Source organism: Vipera ursinii, assembly GCF_947247035.1.
Source record: "Vipera ursinii genome assembly, chromosome: 1".
In the NCBI taxonomy this organism is placed as follows: domain Eukaryota; kingdom Metazoa; phylum Chordata; class Lepidosauria; order Squamata; family Viperidae; genus Vipera; species Vipera ursinii.
In genome coordinates this window covers 151,313,359-151,340,992 of record NC_139512.1, presented here as the reverse complement: position 1 = coordinate 151,340,992, position 27,634 = coordinate 151,313,359, and the positions used below count along the sequence as shown (strand labels likewise).

General features: G+C 40.2%; 1 protein-coding gene across 3 annotated transcripts; it reads right to left on the bottom strand.

Moving 5' to 3' along the window:
- Window positions 1-924: 924 nt before the first annotated feature.
- On the bottom strand, window positions 925-27,126 carry GCA (grancalcin). Of its 3 annotated transcripts, XR_014490720.1 has the most exons (10): window positions 26,935-27,126; window positions 24,019-24,192; window positions 18,995-19,064; window positions 15,774-15,817; window positions 11,457-11,604; window positions 10,979-11,092; window positions 10,362-10,420; window positions 5,660-5,859; window positions 2,303-2,678; window positions 925-1,593 (listed from the first exon to the last, which is right to left on the bottom strand). XR_014490720.1 is itself a non-coding variant. In XM_083348526.1 (8 exons), exons 1-8 carry the CDS (start codon window positions 26,956-26,958, stop codon window positions 2,652-2,654), a joined length of 660 nt encoding a protein of 219 aa, XP_083204652.1. In that variant the 5' UTR covers window positions 26,959-27,126; the 3' UTR covers window positions 925-2,651. The 3 variants fall into 3 exon arrangements, 1 of the variants encoding a protein (XP_083204652.1); XR_014490719.1 differs by having other exon boundaries at window positions 925-2,678; XM_083348526.1 differs by lacking the exon at window positions 5,660-5,859 and having other exon boundaries at window positions 925-2,678.
- Between the last annotated feature and the right edge of the window lie 508 nt (window positions 27,127-27,634).

Below are 27,634 nucleotides of genomic sequence, written 5' to 3'. Positions count from 1 at the left end.
ACTTACCCACTTTTAGCTTCTTTTAATTTCCTTCTCCCCCATAAATCCTCACTTGGCAATCTTACAGTATGTTGGATGGTTCGCAGCATTGACTTATTTAATCCTTACAATTGCATCAGGAACTATAAATACTGACGGGTCAGGGGTTCCCAACCTGTGGGCTGCAGCCCACGACTGGGCCATGGCCGCTTGGCCACGTGAAGGGATGGCCAGTGCACGCACACTCGCTCGTGCACTCACACTCCCCGCACTAGCGGCAAACATCCTGCCGGCAATAGCGCTGCCCCCGAGCATCCTGCTAGTACTAGCGCCGCCCCACCCCTGAGCGTCCCACCAGCGCTAATGTTGCCCCGCCAAAGCGGTACATGAAACCACGCCACCTCCACTCCGCAGAAAAAACACACTCCATGGAACTGGTCCTCAAAAGGTTGGGGACCTCTGCTGTAAGTATACCGGATTCCCCCCCCCCCAACCACCTCACTTTTCACTGGGGTTGCCTCAGTCAACAAGGCAGCATCACATTTAAGAGAAGAAATGTGAACATTTGTAACTAGGAATTGTGAGAAAGATGGCCCATTTTCTCTCTGTACATGCTAAAATTCTACACCAGGGGTAGGCAACCTTGGCTCTTTTATGACTCGTGGACTTCAATTCAGGAATTCTGGGAGTTGAAGTCCACGAGTCATAAAAGAGCCAAGGTTGCCTACCCCCAGTAATCTACACCCATGGTTGGTAAGTTCAGGATTCAGGAGCACTGCATAGCATTTTTTTCCTCTCACCATTATCAAATCTATTGCACACACCCACACCCACATCTCACCTTATAGCCTGGAATATTAAATTCTGTAGAACTTGTAAAATTACTATGGCACCCAAGAATATAACCTCATATGTACTTATTTTAGGAATGAAAAAAAATACAAAGCAAGCTCTAACTTTATTTTCAAACAATTGCCTGGAATGGCACTGAAAATAGAACAAGAACATTTTTACAGTTAGAATAGCATCCATTTCAAAAGGTACAAAAATCTCTATAGAAGATTGCAAATAATCTACAGCTATTACTTGACAATGGTGAACACAAAATTTGCACGTGAATAGTGTCAATGATTTCAAAACTTTGATTTGATACCACCACTGTTACAGAAATTCAAAGATAATGCAAAAGCCATTTTAAAGGAGGTAAATAGAGTGGCATAATTATAGAGGGAGGTGCAGGATGATACAAAGAACTGAAATGTTTTACAGATGAATTATTGACTCCAGGCTAAAAACTGTCTTTCTTAGCGTGAGTACAGCTTACTGCAATATTCAACAAAATGATTTCTTACATTTTAGTCATGATACCAAAGTCTGATGTGATGCAAATATATCCTCCTCTTACCAAGTGCTCAGATCATACAGCTGCATCATGCTATTCAATATACCAAGAAATGGCAACATGGGAAACTCTTGTAACAAATGCACCCACTCGCTAGGTTAATCATGAAGCGTTACCCGGACTCAATTCTATTTCCTTTGGCAGCAGAACACATCCAACAAGCTCACTTTTAGCAAGGCTTTTTGATTCATCCACAATGCATAATGAGATGTCTACACAGAAAGAAAATGTTTAAATCTGCAAAACGTGGCAATAGCCAAGCCAGTAAACAAAGACCCTTATCTAGAACACTAGCTAACCTTGACATTTCCTTGCAATGGGCAAATTATAAATGGATAGAAAACAGCAGCAGCCGGATTTGAAAAACATATAAAGAAATGATTTGCCATGGGCCCTGTTTATCTAATACCACTTGCAGAGTGTTGGAGGAGAGCAAGAGATCTGCTGATGCTTGTTAAACTGGCGTGTAATTATTACAATATGAGAAGCTGCTTTACTTTTAACAGCTTCCCACCACATCCACGATTCTATTTTCATGCAGTAACCTCAGTACAGTAAAAGCTCTGGAAGCATCAAGTCAGGCTTTTGTTTCTTTCATTCTTCACCTGCTCTTGGAATTCTAGGTGGTAATGAGCCAATTGCAAAGCCCCCCCCCCCCTTTTCCCTTAAAGACCTACGCTTTATTGGGAAAATGGCAACTCCATAAAGCCACCAGTATTCTTTTGGAATATTATGTATGCCAAGAGCAACGGTCCCCAACCTTTCTGGCACGAGGGACCCCTGGTCAAGAGGATACACCACTTGGAAGAGTATGCTTTACCACTAAGGGCTATAAATCTTTACTATGAACACTTTCTTCTAGTTTGCATTCAAAATTATTTATCTAACATTCAGAAGAAATATACAAATGTTTAAACATACTTTTGACGGCCACCAATTTATGGCTTCCTGCTTTCTTAGGCATTTACAATTTCTCAAGATGCAACCCGCCCTGTTGATAATCATTGCATGAAATGTGATTGTTTCCTTTTATTCATTCTAAGAGCATAACCCCAAAAGAAAAAAAAAAGACTTATCATCCACATGAAAAAGAATGACACCTCTAGCAATTACTGTACAACCTGTATACTTATTTATTTCAAACTACACATTAAAGGTCAAAAATGGTACATTAGCAGGCAGAAATATGGAAAATCAATGACAGCCTTGCTTTCACAGCAATTCCACGCAGGTGAAGTGAAGCACGGGAGTTTTCATCCACAGCCAGCAATCAGATAGCCATGGTACACTGCAAGAACTGAAAAACAAAAACAAATTTAATAGAGTTTGGGGGGGGAGGTGGCTTGAAGAAGAGCATGGGAACAGATGAAAAGAGCAAAACAGAACAAGGTAACAAAATAACCCAGCAAAGTATCTCAGTTCAATTCAGATTGTCTGATATATTGTAAAAAGTATCCACTATCCTTAATTTTCTGAAATGCATATGTGCAATTTGAACAAATTTCATCAAAATAGATCAAGAATGCACATGGCTATAAAACTGTATTAAATGAAAAAAAAGTTGTCTTTGCTTTATCTTTAAATGCATCCATAATGTGTTCTTTATATATGTCTTTAAAAGTTGAAAACTTTTTTATTTTTTATTTTAATTCCATTTATATCCCGCCCTTCTCCGAAGACTCAGGGCGGCTTACAAGCTTAGCAGTAGCCTTCATTCTATGTATATGCCTGCTTATTAGGGCTTTCACACACACCCCAAGCGGCATTATTACAAAGTCAGCTTAATTGCCCCCAACAATCTGGGTCCTCATTTTACCTACCTCGGAAGGATGGAAGGCTGAGTCAACCTTGAGCCTGGTGGGATGCGAACCTGCACTAATTGCAGGCAGCTGGTGTTACTTAAGGAGGCATTAGCCCACTGCTCCACCAAGGCTTTTTATGACTTTGCATGATAATAGCTTATGGCAATTACAGCTTACCTAGTTCAAAGTCAAAATCGAGAAAACATAATTCAGTGATAAAGAAAAGCTAGTTGCTGAGTTACAACAGGTCATCTAGTGACCATTCGAAGTTACAACGGCACTAAAAAAATGACTTACGACCATTTTTCACACTTAACCACCATTGCAGCATTCCCCTGGGTCACGTGATCAGACTCTTGGCAACTGACTCATATTTATGAAGCTTGCCGTGCCCTGGGTTCTTCACACGTTCACTTTTTGTGACCTTCTGACAAGCAAAGTCAATGGGGAAGCCAGATGCGCTGAACCACCCTGTTACTAATTTAACAACTGCAGTGATTCACTTAACAACTGTGGCGAGGAAAGTCATAAGGTGGGGCAAAATCTCACTTAAAACTGTCTCACTTAGCAAGAAAAATGCTGGGCTCAGTTGTGGAGGACTCCCTCTCTTACGTATGTGATCTAGCCACCAGATTCTAGGCAACCCGTAGTTGTAAAATCAAAATGCCAGTCCATCAAAGCCCTCAAAATCTCCTCCCACTGTTGCCTTTTGATGTGCACTATTTACACCCATCCCTGAAAAAAAAATAAGAGGGGGCCCATTATGGCACATTTCTTCAGCACTGCGGATTAGTTCATATGGTAAAGCAAGTAACAACCCATCAAAACCATACAGTAAAAGCCCAGCCTCACAGACTTATTTTTTTTTTTAACCTGAGACACTACTTGCGTATGCTGCTGTCGCTACTCCCGGGTTGAAAGGATTAGCCGGTAGCCTTAGTTACCCGGGGAGAGCCTGATTGGGCCTTCTTTCATGTGATGTGCCCACTGAAGTGTTCCCTAGCGATGTGCTCACAATTGCTCGCTTATGGCAAGGGCTGGAGTGAGCGACGGGAGCTTGGCCCGCTCTGCAGCAGTACTTGGGTCCTGAAAGCGGGCTGGCCAATTATCAACCCAGCATCCCAGCACATCACATGATTATCTAGACCCGTACCAATCGGGCTTCAGGCCCGGGTACAGCACGGAGACGGCATTGGTCGCGCTGGTGAATGATCTCTGGCGGGCTCGGGACAGGGGTTGTTCCTCTGTCCTAGTCCTATTAGACCTCTCAGCGGCTTTTGATACCATTGACCATGGTAACTTACTGCGGCGTCTTCGGGGGTTGGGAGTGGGAGGCTCCGTTTTACAGTGGGTCTCCTCCTACCTCCTGGGACGTTCGCAGTCAGTGTTGGCAGGAGGGCAGAGGTCGGCCTCGAGGCCTCTTGTTTGTGGAGTGCCTCAGGGGTCGGTCCTCTCGCCTCTCCTGTTCAACATCTATATGAAGCCGCTGGATGAGATCATTCGTGGTTTTGGGGTTGGGTAGGTTAGGACGCTGAGCTTGTCGATCAGAAGGTCGGCAGTTTGGCGGGTCAAATCCCGAGTGCCGCGTAACAGAGTGAGCGCCTGTTACTCGTCCCAGCTTCTGCCAACCTAGAAGTTCGAAAGCACGTAAAAATGCAAGTAGAAAAATAGGGACCACTATGGTGGGAAGGTAACAGCGTTCCGTGCGCCTTTGGCGTCTAGTCATGCCGGCCACATGACCACGGAGACATCCTCGGACAAGCGCTGGCTCTTCGGCTTTGAAACGGAGATGAGCACCGGCCCCTAGAGTCGGAAACGACTAGCACGCATGTGCGGGGGAACCTTTACCTTTACCTTATCATCAATATGCTGATGATACCCAGCTTTTTATTTCTACCCCAAACCACCCCAGTGATGCCCTCTCCGTGATGTCCCGTTGCCTGGAGGCGGTCCGTGTCTGGATGGGGAAGAACAGGCTTCGGCTCAACCCTGACAAGACTGAGTGGCTGTGTGTGCCGGCGTCTTGGGAAATTCAGAATATTCCATCGTTAATTATGGGGGGTGAGATATTACCCCCCGTAGATAGGGCTCGTAACTTGGGTGTCCTCCTATTCACAGCTTTCCTTGGATGATCATATACGAGCTGTGACTAGGGGGGCCTTCACCCAGGTTCGCCTGGTGCGTCAGTTGCGGCCCTATCTAGACCGGGATGCCTTGCGCACAGTCACTCATGCACTCGTGACCTCCCATTTGGACTACTGCAATGCTCTCTACATGGGGCTGCACTTGAGGACTACTCGGAGGCTCCAGCTGGTGCAGAATGCAGCCGCGCGAGTGGTGGTGGGGGCTTCCCGATACTCCCATGTAACACCTCTACTCCGTGAGCTGCATTGGCTTCCGGTTGTCCTCCGTCTAAGATTCAAGGTGCTGGTGATGACCTATAAAGCCCTAAATGGCATGGGTCCGGGTTACTTACGGGAGCACCTGCTGCCGCCATCAACTTCCCTTCGTCCAGTGCGCTCCCACAGAGAGGGCCTTCTTAGGGTGCCGTCGGTCAAAGAGTGTCGACTGGCGGCCCCCAGGGGGAGGGCGTTCTCTGTGGGCGCGCCAGACCTTTGGAACCGTTTACCGGTGGAGCTCCGGACGGCTCCCGACCTTCGCTCCTTCCGACGTGACCTAAAAACATATTTATTTGAACAAGCCGGCCTGGTCTGATGGGTTTAGGGGTATTTTAACGTTTTGTATTAATCTATTGAATTGGGCTGTTGTATTTAATATTTCTTTTAATTTTTATATATTGTATTTTATTGTATTGCCCTGTACACTGCCCTGAGTCCTTCGGGAGAAGGGCGGTATAAAAATTAAATTATTATTATTATCCTAGCCACAGGAGTCACCCACCGTGCTCCGACGACTTGCACGTGATCCAAAATGTATCAATCAAATCAATAAGAACAAAAGGAAATTCCGCAAGCTTGTGCAAAATATTTCAGAGAAAAAAAATGGAAACTGTGCAAACTTTTACTCATGACTATTTTGACTCAATGTCAGGTTACAGTGTAAATTGTCTTTTACTAGCGTTTCTAAGTCTAGTTTTCATAGGCTGATTAACCTGAGACGAGAATGCCAAAATTTGCTAATCCAAGTTTTAAATTAAAAATGCAACTAATTGCTTTTTAAGTGCAGTTTTTCAAGTGGTCACCTAAGAATTCACATACATTATTTCAAGGCTTCCATTCAGCCCCGAGATTCTCCAGTGCTTACATAAATGTTGTCTAGCGTATGATTAAATCAGGACCTTGCTGAACACCCTCCCACCCAGTTCCTAAAACTAATACAGTAATCCCCCCCCAAAAAAAATAGGAATTGGGGGAGGGAGAAAGTCATGTGGCCACTGGAACACCACCAATGTGTGACTTAAAGCTGCTCTCATGTTTCTGGAGTATGGGTCAGAAAGTGGGCACGACTCTTTCACCAACATGTACCAATGCTAGATAACAGCCACCCGCCGTGAGGAGAAATGGTGGGTAGAAAGGCCATGCGCTTCCTAGATGAGCCTTGGAAAGCCAAGAATAAATTGCGATCCTGGAAAAATGCAAGAGCACCACACAAACCCAAAGAATGAGACAGCGTTCCCCAGGGCCTGGGGGGAACGGATGAGCAATATCTCTGGATTCAAGAGGAAGGTCCACACTGATTTCAGAAACAAAGATATATACCATATTTTCTGGCGTATAAGACGACTTTTTAACCCATGAAACTTTAGGGACAGGGCTGGCTGGAAAACCTGAAGCGGATCTCCCATTTTGTCTGCGCAGGGAAAGCGGGACCAATTGGAGAAGAAGCTGCAGTCTGTGATTTTTTACAGGCTGGGGTCTGGGCGTCTTTCCTTCTAAAGTTGAAGAGCAGCTGTAGTCTATCCCAACTTGAAAGGCAGGTGGGGAATGCAGCAGTCAGAGCAGCTGCTTAGCTCTAAGGACACATTTGACTCAGGAACTGGGCGGGCTGGCTGGAAAACCTGGAGCGGATCTCCCATTTGGTCTTTTTTTTAACCCCATTTATATCCTGCCCTTCTCCGAAGACTCAGGGCGGCTTACAATTTAAAGCACAAATCAATGTGCTTAGCAATAGCCTTCATTCTATGTATATGCCTGCTTATTAGGGCTCTTGCCCCCCCCAAGCAGCATTATTACAAAGTCACCTTATTGCCCCCAACAATCTGGGTCCTCATTTTACCTACCTCGGAGGGATGGAAGGCTGAGTCAACCTTGAGCCTGGTGGGATGCGAACCTGCACTAATTGCAGGCAGCTGGTGTTACTTAAGGCTCTGCGCAGGGAAAGCTTTAGAATGAATTAGGAAAAGTTTAATCCACTTGCACTGTTTTATGTTTACATGTTTGATGACAAACAGCCTTATGTTTATAAGTGAGTTTTCCTACTAAGTACCTGCATGTCATAAGCATTTGAATTAAAATTACCATATTAAAATCAAATCTGATGTTTTTTAATTTTTATTTGGTGTGCGTTGGAAGAGGGGTAGTCTTATACGGCGAGTATAGCCCAAACCCTATAATTTAACAGGAAATGTAGGGGATCGTCTTATATGCCCAGTCGTCTTATACGCCGGAAAATACGGTATATACATACACACACACACACACACACACACATATATATATACATACACGCACACATATATATACACGCACATATATACATATATACATACACATACACACATACATATATACATACATACATACATACATATATATATAAGTAAATTTTTTGGCTTGTTAGCAAGCCAAAAAATTTACAGAAATATGAGCTGCCACTGCTGTGGCTACTGCCTGTAGATGGCCTTGGGCTAGGCTGAAACAGGAAATAAGATTTGTCCCGTGTCACACACACACATACACGTCTCTCCTTAACATTCCCTAAGCTTGGACCACATGGAGTTTACTCTGCCACTGACTGGAATCCAGGGCTGCATTTTCTTTCTGTTGGCTCTTTCCTGCAGTTTCTTTTCTGTTTCCAGCTGCCTCCGGGCTCCTTCCCGGTTCTTTTCCCCGACCGTGGACCATCCTCTGTGATTTCTAGCTCTTCCAGCCGTGGCCTCCTCTGTTCCTCACCTCGTCCAGTTACTTCTCACTCCCGCACTTTCGCCTGCCAGACCTAGAGAGATCACTCCACATCCCACCAACCCTTCTTCTGTGATTTCTTTTATATATTTTTTTTCTTTTTGAAACCTATATGCCAGCTCGCAGGTGATTCTAAGGAGTTTTTTTTAAACTGTTTTTCCTTTTCTCTAAAAGTGCCTACGTGCCAAAGCTGGGAAGCTGACAAATCACCACAGAGGGGGAAAACAAAAACAAAAAACTTTCATCTTGACAGTCACACGTAACATTTTCTGATTTAGTGCACTTCATCTTTCTACGTAAGCCAAAGTCAGAGTGAAAAGACAGACTAGTCTCCATGAGATGGAAGTAGTTATAGGTTCAAAGTCTATTGATTTTATCAAAAAGAACAAAAGAGACACTCCTAGGCCCAAAGCAGTCAGCCTTTCATGAAGCTTTATCAGCAGGTTACAAGGGGGGGGAAAAAGGAATACCACCCAAGAAGGGAGAAAAGGAGAGGCTGGCTACAAGGCATCAGGACGAGTTGAAGTTGGTAACCCTTTTAGTTTCACAGTAGTGTGACCAAAGTGATCAGAGCTTCATCTAAGTTCCATTAATAAAAATCTGATTAAACAAACAGAACCTAAAACAATTTAGTACAATATCTATACATGTGTTTAATAAAGACAGGAAACTGTCAAACTATGTAAAGCCTGGGATAACCAGTTCTCTTAAGAGGGATGAGACTGATGCTTCATTCCCCTAACACACACACACACACACACACACACACACACACACACACACACACACACACAGATTCCCAACACTGGAATCTGCTCTTCATGACACATGAAGTGAAAGTGAACCATGCCCTGATTTAACAGATCTCTGCAGACCTCAAAAAAAGAAAAAAAGAAAAAAAGGTTTGTCAGTGCTCACAAAGCTACATATCTGTTGCTAAGGATTTAAGGGTCCATCAGTCCATGGATAGGCAGATGGTGTGCAAATGGAGAAAATCCAATTAACACTGCTACTCTTCCCAGAATCAGTTGTCTAAAACAAAATCAGATGGAGCAAGGCATATAATTTTCCAAGAGGCACAAAGAACTCCTGGGTAATAGCAAATTCTCTGGAGACCACTAATTTGCATTGTCCGAGTAAATGAAGGGAAAAGGTGATTAATGGAACAGCAGATATGTAAGCATCTTCTATTGACAGGGAGAAATTGATTGATTTCTCAGAAACAGGACAGTCATCAGACAATTTCTGGAACACATTAGAAGGAAAGGAGGAAAATGAGAGAACTAAACTGCCACCTCTGAAGCTTCCTCCTGGAGAGTGGCCTGCCAACCAGAATGATGGCAAACCAAACCAATTGTGTTTATGCTATTCAAGGGATAGATTTGCACCCACAAAACAATCAAGAGCATTTAAAAAGGGCATCGAAAAAGGCATCACACAGATATTATCCCCTCTAGTTGAATACTGATTAATATATTACTACGTTAGTTCCCACCCCTTGCGACATTAATAAGTAAAGGGAAAAAATAAAGAACTGTGATAAAAGGGGGAAAAAACAAAGACAAATAACGTAATAACCATAGTGCTTGAAAACCAATGGAAAGATGAAGTGGGAGTCACACCATGTTCTGTGGTACAAATGGGGAGGAATAGATGTTCCAGCCAAAAAAATCTGATAAGCTCTAGAACAGCGTTTCCCAACCTTAGGAACTTGAAGATGCGTGGACTTCAACTCCCAGAATTCCCCAGCCAGCTATGCTGGCTGGGGAATTCTGGGAGTTGAAGTCCACGCATCTTCAAGTTGCTAAGGTTGGGAAACGCTGCTCTAGAAGGCACCAAATGAAATACTACTACATGAAAAATCAAGACCACAGTGAAGAATTAAAGAAACTTCCATCTGTTTGAGACCTAACAGGAGCTACAGCACTATCTTGAGATCTAATTTCCTAAAATATTCTCAAGTAAAATGGGGGTGAGATTATAAAAGGAAATGTAGTTAAAATCATTTTATAACCAATAAACAGTATTGTTACTTACATCATCATACAGAAGATTCACAATGCCCTGTTGCATGCTGTCTCTTCTCCTGAAGAAATCTTCAAAAAAAAATATTGAAAATTTATATTGTAAAAATCCTGAACTTGTCTATACATACACAAAAATCTATGGAATATGACTATATTTTAAAATAGTCAAGCACAACAATACATCATCCATTATCCATTCATTTCTACAATCATCAGAGGATAGCATATTCTGTAAAATCACTGGCAATACAATGGAATTACACCAGACTCCAAATAAGCCCGCAGATATTTGCCACTCAATGTAAAGTCTTTTGCCATATTCACTGCAAGCTAAAGTAATCTAAAGAATAATGTCTGCCATCTTGTCAGTAGTAGGAGTCAAAACATTGGGACCTTGAAATGAGGCTTGAATTTTTAAGCTGACAACTGTTTGAGGGTACTCCCACTTTCACCTGAAAAAGCCTTTAACTAATGGCTATAGAAATCTGCTGCAAGAAAAAAATAGGAGAAATTTCCAAAGCTTCTTCCAGGCAAATATGTTCTACTTATGCAAACTAGTTTGTATCCCTAGCAGTGAATGCTTGCATTGCAAAACCAAAAAATATAATATACAAATCCAGCCCTTACCTGTTAAAGCACGAAGCTTCACACAGCACGCCACATAGTCATCAAAAGAAATTCTGCCATTTTTGCTGTAACGTTTTACAATAGCAATTAAAGTCTGTGGGCTTAGTCTGTATCCTAGACAAGTAATCAGAAAGAAAAACACACTTTCAGGACAGAAGCCTTAGCAGAATTTTTCCAATATTTGGGTACTCATAAATAATTTAGAGTAGTTATAACCAATCTGAAATAGCAGAAGTTCAGCAGGGATACAGTGAATAAAATAGAGGAAGTTTAGATATACTTTTAAGACTACTCCTTAAGAAGAGTACTTTATTGCTCTATTGTGCAATTACAAAAAATTAACTTTCCCACATGTAGGAAAAGGAATAAAGTCCATCGATTTCTAACCTAAATTAGACAGCCAGCACTAGATCTGAATTCAGAAAACTCTGGCTTACATCTGTAAGTTAGATTTCTAGGTCAGCAAAGTTTTACTTACCCATAGCTACAATAACTTGAGTCAGTACATGAAATTCCACAGTTCCACTTCGGTCTTGATCAACCAACATGAAATTGTGTTTCCAAGCACTAAGAGCTGTCCAAAGTTCTTTAAATTCATTATATCCCATCTTTCCAGTATTTTGTCTCTAGTGTTGTATGTTAAGAAGCAGGCCATCTTGTGAACAGGTGATAAAAATGATTAGTTTTACTTGTACGGATTCTGTTACTGTTCTGCACACTTGGGCTTCAATTTTGCTCATGTTTTAAACAGGTAAGTCATAAAGATCATTTAGCAAAAAAAAAATTCTTCTTACTCTGCTCTTTTACAAAATACCCTATTAATCTAAACCTTTTAACGCTGATATTTAAGCAATTCTCAAATTAAGCTTGATTTTGGTGACAATAGCAATATCTCTATCTAGTTTTCTTAAGCAATATCATGGAAGTAGTTTGCCATTGCCTTCCCCCTTAGGATGTATTTTTCAATTCCAGAATTTCACTTACAGCCCTGGGATTTTGTTAAGTCATGCATTTAAGTTCCAACATTCTTGAGAGCATCAAAGGATAGCTTAGTGCTGCCACCTGCTGGGCATATACAAGATGCTATAGTATAGTACAAAAATTATCTGGGACTTCTTCCACTTGCATTTCAATTGATGACATATACGAGGGCAATTCGGAAATAAACCTCCATTTGGTTATCAATGACAGACACTCACAGATACAGAACTTTTATTAGACACATTATAATGGGGCTGCCCTTGAGGACCACCCGGAGGCTTCAACTGGCGCAGAATGCGGCCGCGCGAGTCGTGATGGTCTCCCGATACTCCTATGTAACACCTCTACTCCGCGAGCTGCATTGGCTTCCAGTTGCCCTTCGGGTGAGATTCAAGGTGCTGGTGGATGACCTATAAAGCCCTAAATGGCGAGGGCCCGGGATATTTGAGGGAACACCTGCTGCCAGCATCAAGTTCCCTTCGTCCAGTGCGCTCCCACAGGTTAAAGACTGCCGGCGGGTAACACCCAGGGGTAGGGCCTTCTCAGTGGGTGCGCCTGCCCTGTGGAACCAGCTGCCTGCGGAGCTTAGGACTGCCCCCACCCTCCGTTCTTTCCGCCGGGACCTGAAGACCTGGCTCTTCGAGCTCTCTGGCCCAGGCTGAGAATATTTTTAATTTTAATTTTAACTGGGTTTTAATTTTCTCAGGGTTTTATTTAATCTCTTTTGTTTTAACGTTTGTATTGACTGTTTTTTAAATGCCCTGTAAACCGCCCTGAGTCCTTCGGGAAAGGGCGGTATATAAATCTAAATAAAATAAAAAATAATAATAAATAAAACTACATTACTTTTCGACACAATCGCCATTGAAATTGAGGCACTTGTCATGACCTCTTACAAGGTTTGAAATTCCTTAGTAGTAGTCATTTGGTGCCAAATCTGGGCTATGGGTGTGTGCGTGTGTGTGATCAAAAACATCCCAACTGCTTCAAAAGTTCTTGGGTGCGTCCAGCAGTGTGCAGGCGAGCATTATCGTGAACCAATACACCGGAAGTGGCGCCATAGAAAATCCCGCCAAATGTGAAGATGCCAAAGGAGTACTGCTAGTAAAGTTCATGGAGCGTGAATCAACCATCAATTCAAAGTCTACTGTGAAACATTAACAAAAACTCAGACAAGCCATCTATAACAAGCGTTGGGGCAAGCTGACTGCCAGTGTGGTGTTGGCTCAGTTGGCATTTTCTTCACTCTAAATCTTTTCAGTACTACACAATCCAATATTTTTTCCCTGATCCTCATTTTTTCCCCATATTTTTTCCATTTTCCCTCATTACACAGTTACAATTTTGGTACTACTGATATATACAGTTAGATATATGCATCATCATATTTTATTATTATAAAAATAACAATATCAATTCATAAATCAATATCTTGTTTTTCGTGCTGTTGTTAAGATTTAATTTCCCATCAGTACTTAAAATATCTTCAGTTATGATTTTGTCAATAGTTACATTTATATAGCTAAGTTTTATTCATACCAATCCTCTTATTTCCTATTTCCCATATCAAAGAAATATATGTTATTCTAATTCTAAATTATATCTTTCATTATAAGTCTAATTATATCTAAGGGTCAGCTGTTCTTTTAATCTTATTCAAACAAGTATTTAAACATATAATGCTTCCTCTAAAAAGTCAAATCTTGTTTTTTAAATCTCTCATTTTCTTTGCCAAGTAGCTTTCCAAGCCGAGGCAATTAAATCACCCAGGAATTTTCTATTTTTGCAAAAATTGCTTGGCATTGGAAGACAATTTAGGTAGGGTATTTTTGTGGGGGGAGGGGGGAATTCCACCCATTTACATTCCTTAAGCAACTCCGTTTCCTTCTCCCTCAATTTCTCTTTTCATTGTCTCCCAAGTTGTGACATTTCCCCTAAAAGCTCTATATTCCATTTTTTAAAATCTTCTTCCTTGCCATCAAATGTATTTTGCAGACCTAAGGGGTAAAGGGTCTTTTGCATTTTCATTGTTATGGCTAAGTCTTGCAGTATTTTGTTCGTATATGGTCGTTTATATTTCCCTTATATATCTCTTCCGTCTCTAAATCCATTTCCTCTGCTTCGTCTTTTGATTTCTGGTTTATTTGTTCTTAATTTGTAGTCGTTGTCTGGGGACTTTCTAGCTGTAGATTTAATTTGGAGATTTGCTCATTTATATTATTCAAATTGTTTTTAGTCTCATTATGCTTTCTTTTTATGTCCTCTTTGTATGCAACAATTGTTTGGTGAATTAGTTGTAGCATAGAGTTTATTTCCGTTGTTTGTTTTCTTGAGGCATGTTCCTGGAGATCCTCTAGTATCACCAGTCTCAGTAATAGTATGTAGCCTTTATAATCCAATAGGTTCCGTTGGGATGTTTTTGATCACCCTCCCATAACACAGATTTGACGCCAAGCGACTACCACTAAGGCATTTCAAACCTTGTAAGAGGTTATGACAAGTGCCTCAATTTGAATGGTGATTATGTCGAAAAGTAATGTGATGTTGCAGTTTTCTAAAGTGTATAATAAAAGTTCTGAATCTGCGAGTGTCACTGGTAACCAAACGGACCTTTACTTCCGAATTGCCCTCATATAAGTCCTTCCTTTAAAAGAGGAACTGTAACAACAACAAAAAAAAACCTGGAAATCTATTGTTTATGCATTGGAAGCAATCTGAAATGGAACACAGCTTTCTTACATATTTATTTTAAAATCAAGTGAGGTAGCTCAGATTTCAAATTTAACAAATGCAGAAATGTATTATCTTATACAACTTCCAAACATTTTACAGACTGCCTGAACATCAGGATAGACAACTTGTAGCTTTCAAGGTGGATCTAAGCCCTTTTTGCAACCTCTGGTCACCCCAAAATTGTGCCACTGAAGTTTAGTGGAGAAATGACTGAATGTGTAACATAATTTCCATTTGTTCTAATAAAATAAGAAAAACAAGCACATGAAGTCTCCTGTGAACCTCATGCATCCATCTGGTAAAAGCCATAGTCCCACAAAATTAGAAGGGGTCAAAATTTCCAGCCTGACCTCTCTGGGAGCATCACTGCATCATTAATGTGCAAAAATACTAAGACATTTTCCTGCTTTGTTTAGCTCTTTTGACAGCTGATTTACAGTGGGCTGTAAATAAGACTGATTACAATCTAGAATGGGACATGTACAAATCAATCTTTAATGAGACCTATTAAGAATATATGCAACCAGAAAACCTAGCTGCATATATTTTAATCATTGAATGAACCAATTAAATATTCCTACTTGTTCATAATCCTTAGTAGAGAATCAGACTGATCCTGCCATTTCTGTCCTTTTATGTATAAAATTAGTCTTCATCAGGTGACTCCCACCTCAGACAACAAACAAAAATGTATCCTAAGTTATTTAACTCAAAAGGTAGTTTTCAATTTTATGACACACTGCCCAACTTTGAACAACTCAATCTGAAGACTGGCATCTTGGATAAATTTCTAAACCAGGCAATTGTGGTTCCAGCTAAGCCGGATGAAGAAAAAGAAGAGACTGTGGAAGGAAGTCTGACGCTTGTTCATAGTTTGATATGCTGGAAATGTCTGCACAAATTGCTCTGTAATTCAAACTTTCCTAACACATACTCTCACCTGTATTACATATTGAGGTTTTTCAAGAGACATTGACTCTGGAACTGGAGAAATAAGCTCCATTAAATTCAGTGGGACTTACTTTAAAAAAAAAGACATCCAGAAACAGACCAATTCAGCTACATATTCTTAAAAGGATACATCTAACATTGATATCATAATTCTGCAGGTCTCCAAGCTGAATGCTGAAATTACAAACAAAGTATTAATTCTACAGCACCCCATCCATTTCAGTTTTAATCATTAGTGCTCAAAACAGGACCAGCAAGGCAATCTCACTGAAAGGATTACCATTCAAACCTACTGACTGTAACAATTTGTTGAGAACAGAGCACCAATTGAAATCTGATTTCTCAGCTGGACTTAAGGCTCTGTTAACCCAGTTTTCCCAGGCAGAAAGGTAGTTAAGAGGCGATAGATGACATTTGAAAGCCAAGTCAAGAATGGTACTACTACAAGGAGGGCAGTCAGGTACCTTTCATGTATTACACAGAGAAGTATTAACAGAGAGGTATTCTGTTAATCAAGAAATAACACTATGTAATGTCTAAATACAACTTCTCTTTTCCCTCTGCTAGGCATCCCTCCTTGATCACTTCCTCTCATTTGCTCTTTCTCTTTCTGCTTAAAGGAATGGAGAAGGGATGTTCCCATGAATAGATGATGGTATATACAATATAATTTTGGGTACATGCAACTAATTTTATATTAGTTTAAGGATCTTGTAATGTAGTTAAAGGGAAATGAATACAAAGAAAAGGTTTATTAATTGAATTAACTGTGATTAAGTACTGCTGCCAAAGTCACTGGAAGTTGGGTAGCATAAAAAAATATTACTTTTGTTCTGGACCTTCTTTTTTTTAAGACTGTGGCTTCTGCCAGAGATAAATGTTAACTTATACAGGTAGTCCTCGACTTACAACCATTCATTTAGTGACCGTTCAAAGTTACACCGGCACTGAAAAAATTGACTTATGACCATTTTTCACATTTCCGACCACTGAGGCATCCCCATGGTCATGTGATCAAAATTCAGATGCTTGGCAACTAACTCATATTTATGACGGTCGCAGTGCCCTGTGGTCACGTGATCCCCTTTTGCAACCCTCTAATAAACAGTCAATGGGGAAGCCAGATTCACTTAACAACTATGTTATACAGTGGGACAAAAAAGTATTTAGTCAGCCACCAATTGTGCAAGTTCTCCCGCTTAAAAAGATGAGAGGCTTGTAATGTTCATCATAGGTATACCTCAACTATGAGAGACAAAATGGGGGGAAAGAATCCAGGAAATCACATTGTAAGATTTCTAATGAATTAATTTGTACATTCCTCGGTAAAATAAGTATTTGGTCACCTACAAACAAGCAAGATTTCTGGCTCTCACAGACCTGTAACTTCTTCTTTAAGAGGCTCCTCTGTCCTCTACTCGTTACCTGTATGAATTGCACCTGGTTGAACTTGTTATCAGTATAAAAGACACCAGTCCACAACCTCAAACAGTCACACTCCAAACTCCACTATGGCCAAGACCAAAGAGCTGTCGAAGGACACCAGAAACAAAATTGTAGACCTGCACCATGCTGGGAAGACTGAATTTGCAATAGGCAAGCAGCTTGGTGTGAAGAAATCAACTGTGGGAGCAATTATTAGAAAATGGAAGACATACAAGACCACTGATAATCTCCCTCGTTCTGGGGCTCCACACAAGATCTCACCCCGTGGGGTCAAAATGATCACAACAACGGTGAGCAAAAATCCCAGAACCACATGGGGGGACCTAGTGAATGACCTGCAGAGAGCTGGGACCAAAGTAACAAAAGCTACCATCAGTAACACACTACGCCACCAGGGACTCAAATCCTGCAGTGCCAGACATGTCCCCCTGCTTAAGCCAGTACATTTCCGGGCCCGTCTGAAGTTTGCTAGAGAGCATTTGGATGATCCAGAACAAGATTGGGAGAATGTCATATGGTCAGATGAAACCAAAGTAGCACTTTTTGGTAAAAACTCAACTCGTGTTTGGAGGAGAAGGAATGCTGAGTTGCATCCAAAGAACACCATACCTACTGTGAAGCATGGGGGTGGAAACATCATGCTTTGGGGCTGTTTTTCTGCCAAGGGACCAGGACGACTGATCCGTGTAAAGGAAAGAATGAATGGGGCCATGTATCGTGAGATTTTGAGTGAAAACCTCCTTCCATCAGCAAGGGCACTGAAGATGAAACGTGGCTGGGTCTTTCAGCATGACAATGATCCCAAACACACCGCCCGGGCAACGAAGGAGTGGCTTCGTAAGAAGCATTTCAAGGTCCTGGAGTGGCCTAGCCAGTCTCCAGATCTCAACCCCATAGAAAACCTTTGGAGGGAGTTGAAAGTCCGTGTTGCCCAGCGACAGCCCCAAAACATCACTGCTCTAGAGGAGATCTGCATGGAGGAATGGGCCAAAATACCAGCAACAGTGTGTGCAAACCTTGTGAAGACTTACAGAAAACGTTTGACCTCTGTCATTGCCAACAAAGGGTATATAACAAAGTATTGAGATGAACTTTTGTTATTGTCCAAATATTTATTTTCCACCATAATTTGCAAATAAATTCATTAGAAATCCTACAATGTGATTTCCTCGATTCTTTCCCCCCATTTTGTCTCTCATAGTTGAGGTATACCTATGATGAAAATTACAGGCCTCTCTCATCTTTTTAAGTGGGAGAACTTGCACAATTGGTGGCTGACTAAATACTTTTTTGTCCCACTGTATCTTAATAACTGCAGTGATTTTTGCTTAACAACTGTGGCAAGAAAGGTTGTAAAATGGGGTAAAGCTTACTTAACTGTCTTGCTTAGTAACAGAAATATTGGGGGGGGGGGAGATCAATTTGAATTTAGGGCCATCTTTCTTTTACTACCTGCAATAATCTAATAATCTTTCTTTTACTACCTAATAATCTAAGAGGCAATGTGTAAAAAATGAAGGATGAGCAACTTGTAGGTTACATAGAGAACTTAGAATTAATTTTTATACCTTTGAGAGGATCCTCCATCCGCACCTGCAATTTTCAAACTATACTAATTTATTTTCAACAGAGATTAATATATGTGTGTTCCTTCTCTCTTTAATATACTTCAAAACGAGGGGGAAATTATTCAACTATCTGGATCCTGCTTGACTTGGAAACATCACTGGGTTGTCACTGGCAAAACATCTGAAGATAAAAACTATCAACATCCCCAAATGTGCTCTCTGGATACAAAAACTGAGTTCTCCCATTACAGATTCCAAAGGTGCTTTTTCACAAGGCAAAACAATTACATGTATATTATAAAACAGTTCAGAATAATACATTCTATAACAATCTTACGAGAATATGTTCCACTGATTCCAGACTGTGTTAGACATCTCTGTAATTCCTCTGCATCCACTTCACCATTCTGTAAAATGAATGCACATAAATATGAGGTTCAAGAGATTAGCAAAACTGGTAATAGAAAATCAAGTATTTATGCATCCTATACAGTTAACACACTGTCCTACTAAAACTCAAGTAGTTTACTTCACAAATATACCCTTATATTATATTATATTATATTATATTAAATATAAATTATATATTTGCTATTACTAGTTATTTTACATAAGTAAATCACAATGGACATGTTTTCAAAATCACAAAATAAACTATAACTTCCTCATTCGTGACATCTTACAAGGACAGATTAATCATAAAAACTCATTTTCACAAATGTTGAACTTAAAAAAAACTGTTTTATGTGCAAGTTTTGCAAATTATGAGACAAACCATTTAAAATAAACAAAAAAAACTTCTCTCCCTATTTCTTCATTCCAGGCACATCCTACAGAGTTTCTCAGGTTAACTCAAATCCAGCTCTATACAAAAATATACAAGACCAAAAATTCGTTAAGTTTATCGAATTATAGAATACAAACATAAAGCTCATCAAGACAAAATAATCTATATAATGAAAGCCTTTAAATTAATTCTTGAGGCTACCTCAACATCCATGTCAATTTGCTATCTGTTTGAGCAACTGCAAATTCTCACATGGGAGAATATTCACTCACAAGGACATGAAATACAGCCTTTCAGCTACCGTACCATAGCATTAAAAGGTAAATGTAAAGGTTCCCCCGCACATGTGTGCTAGTCGTTTCCGACTCTAGGGGCCGGTGCTCATCTCCGTTTCAAAGCCGAAGAGCCAGCGCTTGTCCGAGGACGTCTCCGTGGTCATGTGGCCGGCATGACTAGACGCCAAAGGCTCACGGAACGCTGTTACCTTCCCACCGTAGTGGTCCCTATTTTTCTACTTGCATTTTTACGTGCTTTCAAACTGCTAGGTGGGCAGAAGCTGGGACGAGTAACAGGCGCTCACTCTGTTACGCGGCACTCGGGATTTGATCCACCAAACTGCCGACCTTCTGATCGACAAGCTCAGTGTCCTAACCCACTGAGCCACCGCGTCCCTTACCATAGCATTAGTGAGGCATTATCTTGCTAAAATGACAAAAAGAATCTTATCTCAAAATACGTTAAAAACATAAAAGTAAGCAACCAAAATATATCTTATTAGCCTCCAAGTAAATTTAAAACAATGATTAAAAAAAAAGTTTGTGAGCTTTGCCAATGAAAGCATAAGGAATGGTGGGTATTGAAAATCCTGTTGCTTGATTTGGCCTTAAGCAAAATTCCTTAATCTAACATGGGAATCACGTACTGACTTCTCAGATTTCTCAGAAGTGTTTTCCAAACTGAATGGGCCTATCTTTTTCCTGGCTAAATTAAGAAAAAATAGAATCGTTCTCGATAGAAAGAAAACATTACTCATAGTGACAAAAATTCAGTTAGGCACGGTATAGCTTTTCTACTAGATCTATGTAATTGAGGGGATTGTTCATAATGATTGTACAAAACACAAACATACTTTTGTATTTACCACCAAAGCAAAAGGATTTTCACTGGATAAGTTCACAGGGCACAAGGAAAAGATTAAATGAATCTTGATTTAGACATTTCTGAGTCTCACTGTCAGTTCATAATGCAAGAACACTCAGAAATTATTTCACTGCCTTTCTTTGCCCTCCCCTCCAAAAACAATGTTACTGCAAGTTTCTACCTGATCAGTTCTTTTGAGTGTCAAAGGCCCACGCTTCCATCACCCCACTGGTCTTGCTATATGGCAGATGACATTGTGCTTATTTGACTGGTACTTCAGGAGTGAATGTTTATTCCTCCTATAAAAAACTAAATTTACTAAAATATTACAGTTGAGAATTAAGAAAAAAATATGGAAGTCGGCAATGATGATCCTACTTATGAAAAACTAAAAACACAGAAAAACTCCCTGTTCCAAATAGCTACTTTAAAGCAGTGGTTTTCAAACTGTGTTCTGGAAAACTCCCAAATTCCTTAGAAACTTATCATGTAGTCTTCAATAGAATCAGTCGCATTATTTCGCCCCCCCCCAAATATAGGTTACTGTACCATCTATGCCACTAAACCTCTTCTGTAGAACTGTAGAAGTTGCAATAGAAACCTGGGGATATTCTAGGCTATGCTCTGTAAAATTGCAAGCATTTTACATCTGAGGATGTTAGGCTACATTAAACAAACCTTACAATTGTGCTTAGAATTCCAGCCCATTTATTCAAAATCATACAGGCTGATCCGGACAACTTACTCCAGAACATACTGCACAATCCTTTGCTATACAATTGAATTCTACAGCAGACATATAGCATGTTCTTTAACAATGTCAGCAGAGAAAAACTTCTCTCAAGATAAAGAGTTTGAAAACCCTGCTGTAAAGCAATGGAAAAAAAATGAAAAAGCAATGGTATTTCATGTTTTCCTCACTTGCAAAAAAAAAAGGATCACCTAGTAGAAATTTTTAGTTGCAATCAATATTTGAAATGAAATAGTACTAAATATAATTAAGAGCTCTGTGCACTATGTAAACTGTTCTGTATCTATTTTTAGATATCTATTTTTATAACTATTGTCATACTATCTAGTATATTCCTATAGGAACTTATTTTGGGTAGTAGAAAGATCGTCTATTTTTTGAAACGTGCATATACTATTCCTTATAATTCCAAGAAATTATACTGCTGGGAAAATTATCTTTTCTACCCCAAACACCTACTTTTTCTTGGGGACTTAGCAGCTCACACTATCAACTCCATTTTGGCTATTCTTTGCTAAGTCTGTCTTAACATTTCAAATAAAAGTCAAGAGTTAAACTGTTTCCAAAAGAGTTTAGTGGAATTTAGAGAAGTTCCCAGAATGAGAATATATATATATATATATATATATATATATATATATATATATATATATATATATATATATATATATATATATATATATATATATATATATAATACTGTACTCCCATTTACAACTATAAAAAAGAAAACTGTTTTATGAAGTAGCTGGTCACCTTTCTAGACAAAATTCATGGTAGAGAAAAGAAGCAATTCATTGACCCACACTTGTATGGGATACTATTTCAAGCAGTTGCTGCTCTAATGAAACCAATATTCTGAACTGCCTTTCTTGTCATTCCTGTCCTCTATCAGAAGACAGTCTACAGGGGAAGCAAATACTGTGCCATAATTTGACAGTTAAGACTCATTTCTTCTTCCGTGAAAATGTTAGTAAGAACAACATTTTACAAAAGCCTTGCAATTTGAAAATAGCCGTTTCTCTGAATATCCAATAGGGGCACTTTTTTAAAAAATCTTTAGGCACTCATCAACATAATCTATTTTCAGATTAGAGAATGAGTTAAAGTATATTCTGGCATCTATTTCTTTTCACAATTTAATCACCAATAAGAGAAAATACTAGCTTCCAAAAGCATTGTAGTTTTAATTGTTGAACTGCATGTATTTTTCCAATTGTCCACAATTTAAATTTACTTCACCGGTGTAAGTTTAGAATCACGTAAGCTTAGCGACTTAAGTAACTGTCACCATTTTGGCAGTAAAATCACTTTTCCTCCCTAAACTGCCCTGGCTATCAGAGAGCAAACAGAATTTAGCACTGGCTGAAATGAATGCTTCCTGTTCCTTGTCAATAAGCAAATAAAACAGATCAAAGAGTATCCTACACACAAAAATCCATTTTCAAAATAAACTACCATTTAAATCCCTTCAAACTAGTTCAGAATTAAAAGCTATGTGGGTGATGATAAACGTTCAGAGTCAAAGGATAGTATGTAAGAAGGCAGTTCTTACATGGTCACAGATCCTCAAATGGAATACAATATAGAACCAAATGGGTTGTGCCAGAGACATGAATGCTAGAAATACCATATTATTATTGCTATTATTGTGGAGATGCTAACTGACTTATTAAACAAATGCCTTATGACTGTAAGGCATTCTTTGTCAATAGTATAAAAATTAAAATGCAAGCAAAAGAATAAACGTAAAGAAAAGTTACTCACCTGAAACTGGAGTTCTTCATGAATATTGCTTTTGCAGTTCCACACTCTTGAGAGAATGCAAATTGGCATCAAAACTCCCAAAACGCTCTAGAGACCAATGACCTGTGGGGCCATGCATATGCCCTTTGGTGAATCTTCACTATAACCTTTTAACCAGTCCTTTCGCCCAGATTATACAGATATGGCTTCTGTATTTCTCAGTACGTAGTCACATAAAATGTACAGAACTCTTCCAAACTGAAGCCTGATGAACATTCACTTGAACATGGATTCACTACGTTTATATTATATAAACCTTGATGTACTGTAGCTATTCTAAATGGCCAGATATTCCGACAAATAAAATTGGCTGAAGATCGTGGTCCAATTAATGAGGTCAAAAATCAAACTTACAATAGATCTCTCATTCTCTTACGGAGAAAGTATAAAATTTAATTATTTAAAATATTATCATAGGAAGGCAGCTTTATATTGCTTGCCTGTATCTACATTTAAAAGCTGGTTATGGATTCCATGCAAACGAACAGATTAGCTGAAGGTGAATTTCTCTTTTCTCTCTCTCAGTCCAGCTGGATATTATGTTGGTCACAGATGGGGAAAAAAAACCCTTATCTTCATTTCCTTTTCTTCTTCTATTGAGCTGTTTAATATAAAACTTTAAAAACAAGCCTAGAAAACTAGCAATCTACATGGTAGCTGTAGACGAAAAGCTATCTTGTGCTCTATGGCCAGTCATATTAAAAAATTAAAGGCAAGCAATTTTATAGGGTCATTTCTAAGGGTGCAATACCAATAATACTGTCAGTACATCCACTGCCAACAAAACCCTGACATTATGGAGTATTTCTAACACTGATCAGCAGGAAAAAAGTGACTCTCTTTCAAAACTTTAGGATAATTACTTAAACTGACCTACCTGTCCAGCAGTAGCACTGAAGAATGCCCACAAGGGATCAACAGCAGCACCAGCATAGGCACCAGAATAAACAGAATATCCAGAAGATCCATCATGGGCTACAGTTTGAACCCCTCTAGGGACCGGTTGTCCCACTGCCATTTGCATTGGCATCTGACCATGGTAAGCACCATACTTTTAACAAAAAGAAGAGATACATTTTACTATGTTCATCACCCTAGCACCAGGCATGTATGTACAAATCCCCCAACTTTGGGAAAACACTTTTTTAAATTTTCAAAATCCAGTGAAACATGTTTGAAAGCTATGTTTCATTACTATATAACTAATAGAATATATTGGTTACATAATAATGAAACATAGCTTTCACAATACAGTTAGTCCTCGCTTAATGACAGCCCTGCTTATCAACCATTCTAAATTACAACACTGAAAAAGTAACTTTATTGCCAGTCCAGATACTTACAACCATTGCAGAATTTCTGGAGTCATGTGATTGAGATTTGAATATTTCACAACCAGCAGACATTTACAACTGTTGCAGTCCTGTGGTCATATGATTGCCATTGTGTATTTCACAGCCAGCTTCCAACGGGCAAAGTCAATGGGGGAAGCCAGATTCACTGAACAGCGGTATATATATCCCCCTCTTTTTTCTCCTTTTTGCATTTTCTATTTTTCTTCTTCATATTTTGTATATTTGTATTATAAAAAAAATCTTAAGCATTAAAACTCTTTAATAATCAGTGTAGCAGTGTTTTCTTCCCATTTTAATATAGGATTAAATATGAACTCAGCAGGAGTTTCCCATGTCAGGAAACAAGTCTTAATATATTTAATATATTTAGATATTTTAAAAAATATATAGATAAAGCTCTGCTAACCCTGCTCCTTCATTTAACATTAGATCAAGACCCAGAGGATATGGCATTGGCAGCAAAGTACAAAAAAAAAAGCTGAACAGGGCCATATCAAGTTAATACTTGGATAGAAGACCACCCAGAAATCTCAGAGTTATAAAATAGATTGGGAAATTGATAAAACATCTCAGAAAGCATTAGCAATAAGTACAAATCATGTCTTTTTCCTGCTAAGGAAACTGCATGGATTTGCTACCTTGACTCAAAAATACTTCCATTGTTTTCCTTAGTACATAACCAATTTCCTATATTACTTTCTTGGTTAAATTAAGTGTTTCATACCACCCACATAATTTTGCTAAATGACAAATTATTTCTATATTGCTGGTGTCAAGAGAACAATACAGATATGTTGACATTATCACCAGAACTCAAAATGGGTTTGTTAGAAGCCCCACAAATTAGGCAGGAAAATTGTCTGGAATACAGCAGGGTGGACAGAAACACCTCACCTCACTTCCCCTTTCCCAGGGGTAGGCAACCTTGGCTCTTTTATGACTCGTGGACTTCAACTCCCAGAATTCCTGAGCCAGCCATGCTGACTACCCCTGCCCTTTCCTATTACCTATTTCTATTGGTATGACTATCACTTTGTTGGTTGTACAGATAGTCCTTGACTTATGACCACAATTAAGCCCAAAATTTCTGTTGTTAAGTGAAACATTTGTTAAGTCAGTTCTGCTCTATTTCATGACCTTTCTTGCCACAATTAAGTGAATTGTTGCAGCTGTTAATAACCTGGTTGTTAAGTGAATCTGGCTTCCCCAATGACTTTGCTTGTGAGGTCACACGACCTTGAGACACAACAACAACGGGTCAAAATTATGAACTAGGTGCCAAGCATCTGAATTTTGATCCCATGATCACGGGGAAAGCTGCAAAGTGTTAAAAAAATAGCTGTCATATTTTTTCAGCGCGTGTAATTTTGAACAGTCACTAAACGAACTGTTGTAAGTTGAGGGCGTCCTGTATCTTATTATTTGTGATTACCCAGATTGTTGGGGGCAATTAAGCTGACTTTGTAATAATGCCGCTTGGGGTGTGTGTGTGAAAGCCCTAATAAGCAGGCATATACATAGAATGAAGGCTACTGCTAAGCTTGTAAGCCGCCCTGAGTCTTCGCAGAAGGGCGGGATATAAATGGAATTAAAATAAATAAATAAATAAATACTGAAACCTCTCCTTCGGAGACTAATTGTCTGTCCGCATTTGCCCAGTGAAGACTAATTCAAATTCCAATAGGCCCAAAAGCGTTTTTAAAAAGGTTGTCTCCTTGGATAAAAATGAAGAGGCGCTCATACAGCCTGTACTATGGTATCTGCAACTTACTCCCACCTAGTCACCTTCTACTACCCTACTTGGGGTGGGGGTGGAGAGAAAAGTTCAGGCCATATGGAGGCCGCAATAACATCTCCCTAGTCCAGGGGTAGGCAACCTTGGCTCTTTTTAGGACTCGTGGACTTCAACTCCCAGAATTCCTGAGCCAGCCTGGCTCAGCCTGGAAACCTCTCCCTTTCTCCTCAGCATGGCTGGCTCAGGAATTCTGGGAGTTGAAGTCCACGAGTCATAAAAGAGCCAAGCTTGCCTAGCCCTGTCCTAATCAAAGACAAGGGTGGGTGGGGGAGAGAAAAGAGGCACTGCTCGGGTTTGGAGTAGAGCAGGGGTAGGCAACCTCGGCTCTTTTATGACTCGTGGACTTCAACTCCCAGAATTCCTGAGCCAGCTATGCTGGCTCAGGAATTCTGGGAGTTGAAGTCCACGAGTCATAAAAGAGCCGAGGTTGCCGACCCCTGGAGTAGAGGGAAGAAGAGATCTACTTTGTAGACTGAGGCGGGGGGGGGGGCAAGGGGACCCAATCGAGGAGACCCGCCAATGAAAGGTGAGAAAGAGAAAATATCTTTTAAAACCAAGAAGGGCAGCCAGCCTTCAAGCCAAGCTAAGGAAAGAACCAAGAAGCTCGGCGGGCTCTGGCGCCTTCCCGTTTTTCCCGACTCACCGCTCCGAACGCCGGATACGTCATGCCGAATTTGCGAGGGAAACAACCGTTAAACGGCGCGCGGAGGAAATCCGTCAGCCGAATGCGAAGCTCGGCGGAATTTCTAATCCGCCACAAACAACTCCCGTTCCTCAAGGCCGCAGTCGCCGCCTTCGCTTTCCTAAGTCGGTCTGCGAAGAGGCGGAACTTCCGTTGGTCACGCACCCTTCCGTCTCGCCTTCCTATTGGATAAGGCCGTCGGCCACTTCCGCTCAAGACCGTTTCGCAAGATGAGGAGGCGGGGAGAGGAGAAAGAAGTGTATGGTGTGCGTGGGGGGTGGGGGGTGGGGAAAGGAATGAAGAAGGAAGTCCCGCCCACTCCGGAAATGGACGTTGAGGTAAAAGGGGGACGTGCAATTGTAGTTTCGGAAAGGAACGGAAGTCAGCGTGGCTGTATTCTCCCCTAAAAGGCAGTGAAGCCGTTTGTATTTCCTTTAAAGAGACAGAGATTTAAGCCTGCTATCAACGTAAGAGATTAATGATGGATGTAGTTTTTTTTATGACAAAACGTATTGCTTGCGCTGAGCGCAACGTAACCTTAACCATTTCTCTATTGGGGGGCGGGGAGGGGGGGCTAGTTTCCCCTGCAGTGTAGTTTCCTGAATATTTTCTGTCTAGAAATGGACGTGTCCATTTTTATTTTTATGATGAGCTCAAAAGT

What these genes read in the sequence shown, in the direction of transcription:
- GCA (XM_083348526.1), bottom strand. Translation starts at nt 26,958, where the DNA reads ATGACGTATCCGGCGTTCGGAGCG. An exon ending in CGTATCCGGCGTTCGGAGCG is followed by an intron (nt 24,193 to 26,934) that starts GTGAGTCGGGAA and finishes TTTTGTTAAAAG; the next exon opens with TATGGTGCTTACCATGGTCA. An exon ending in TGAATCTTCTGTATGATGAT is followed by an intron (nt 2,679 to 10,361) that starts GTAAGTAACAAT and finishes TTTGTTTTTCAG; the next exon opens with TTCTTGCAGTGTACCATGGC.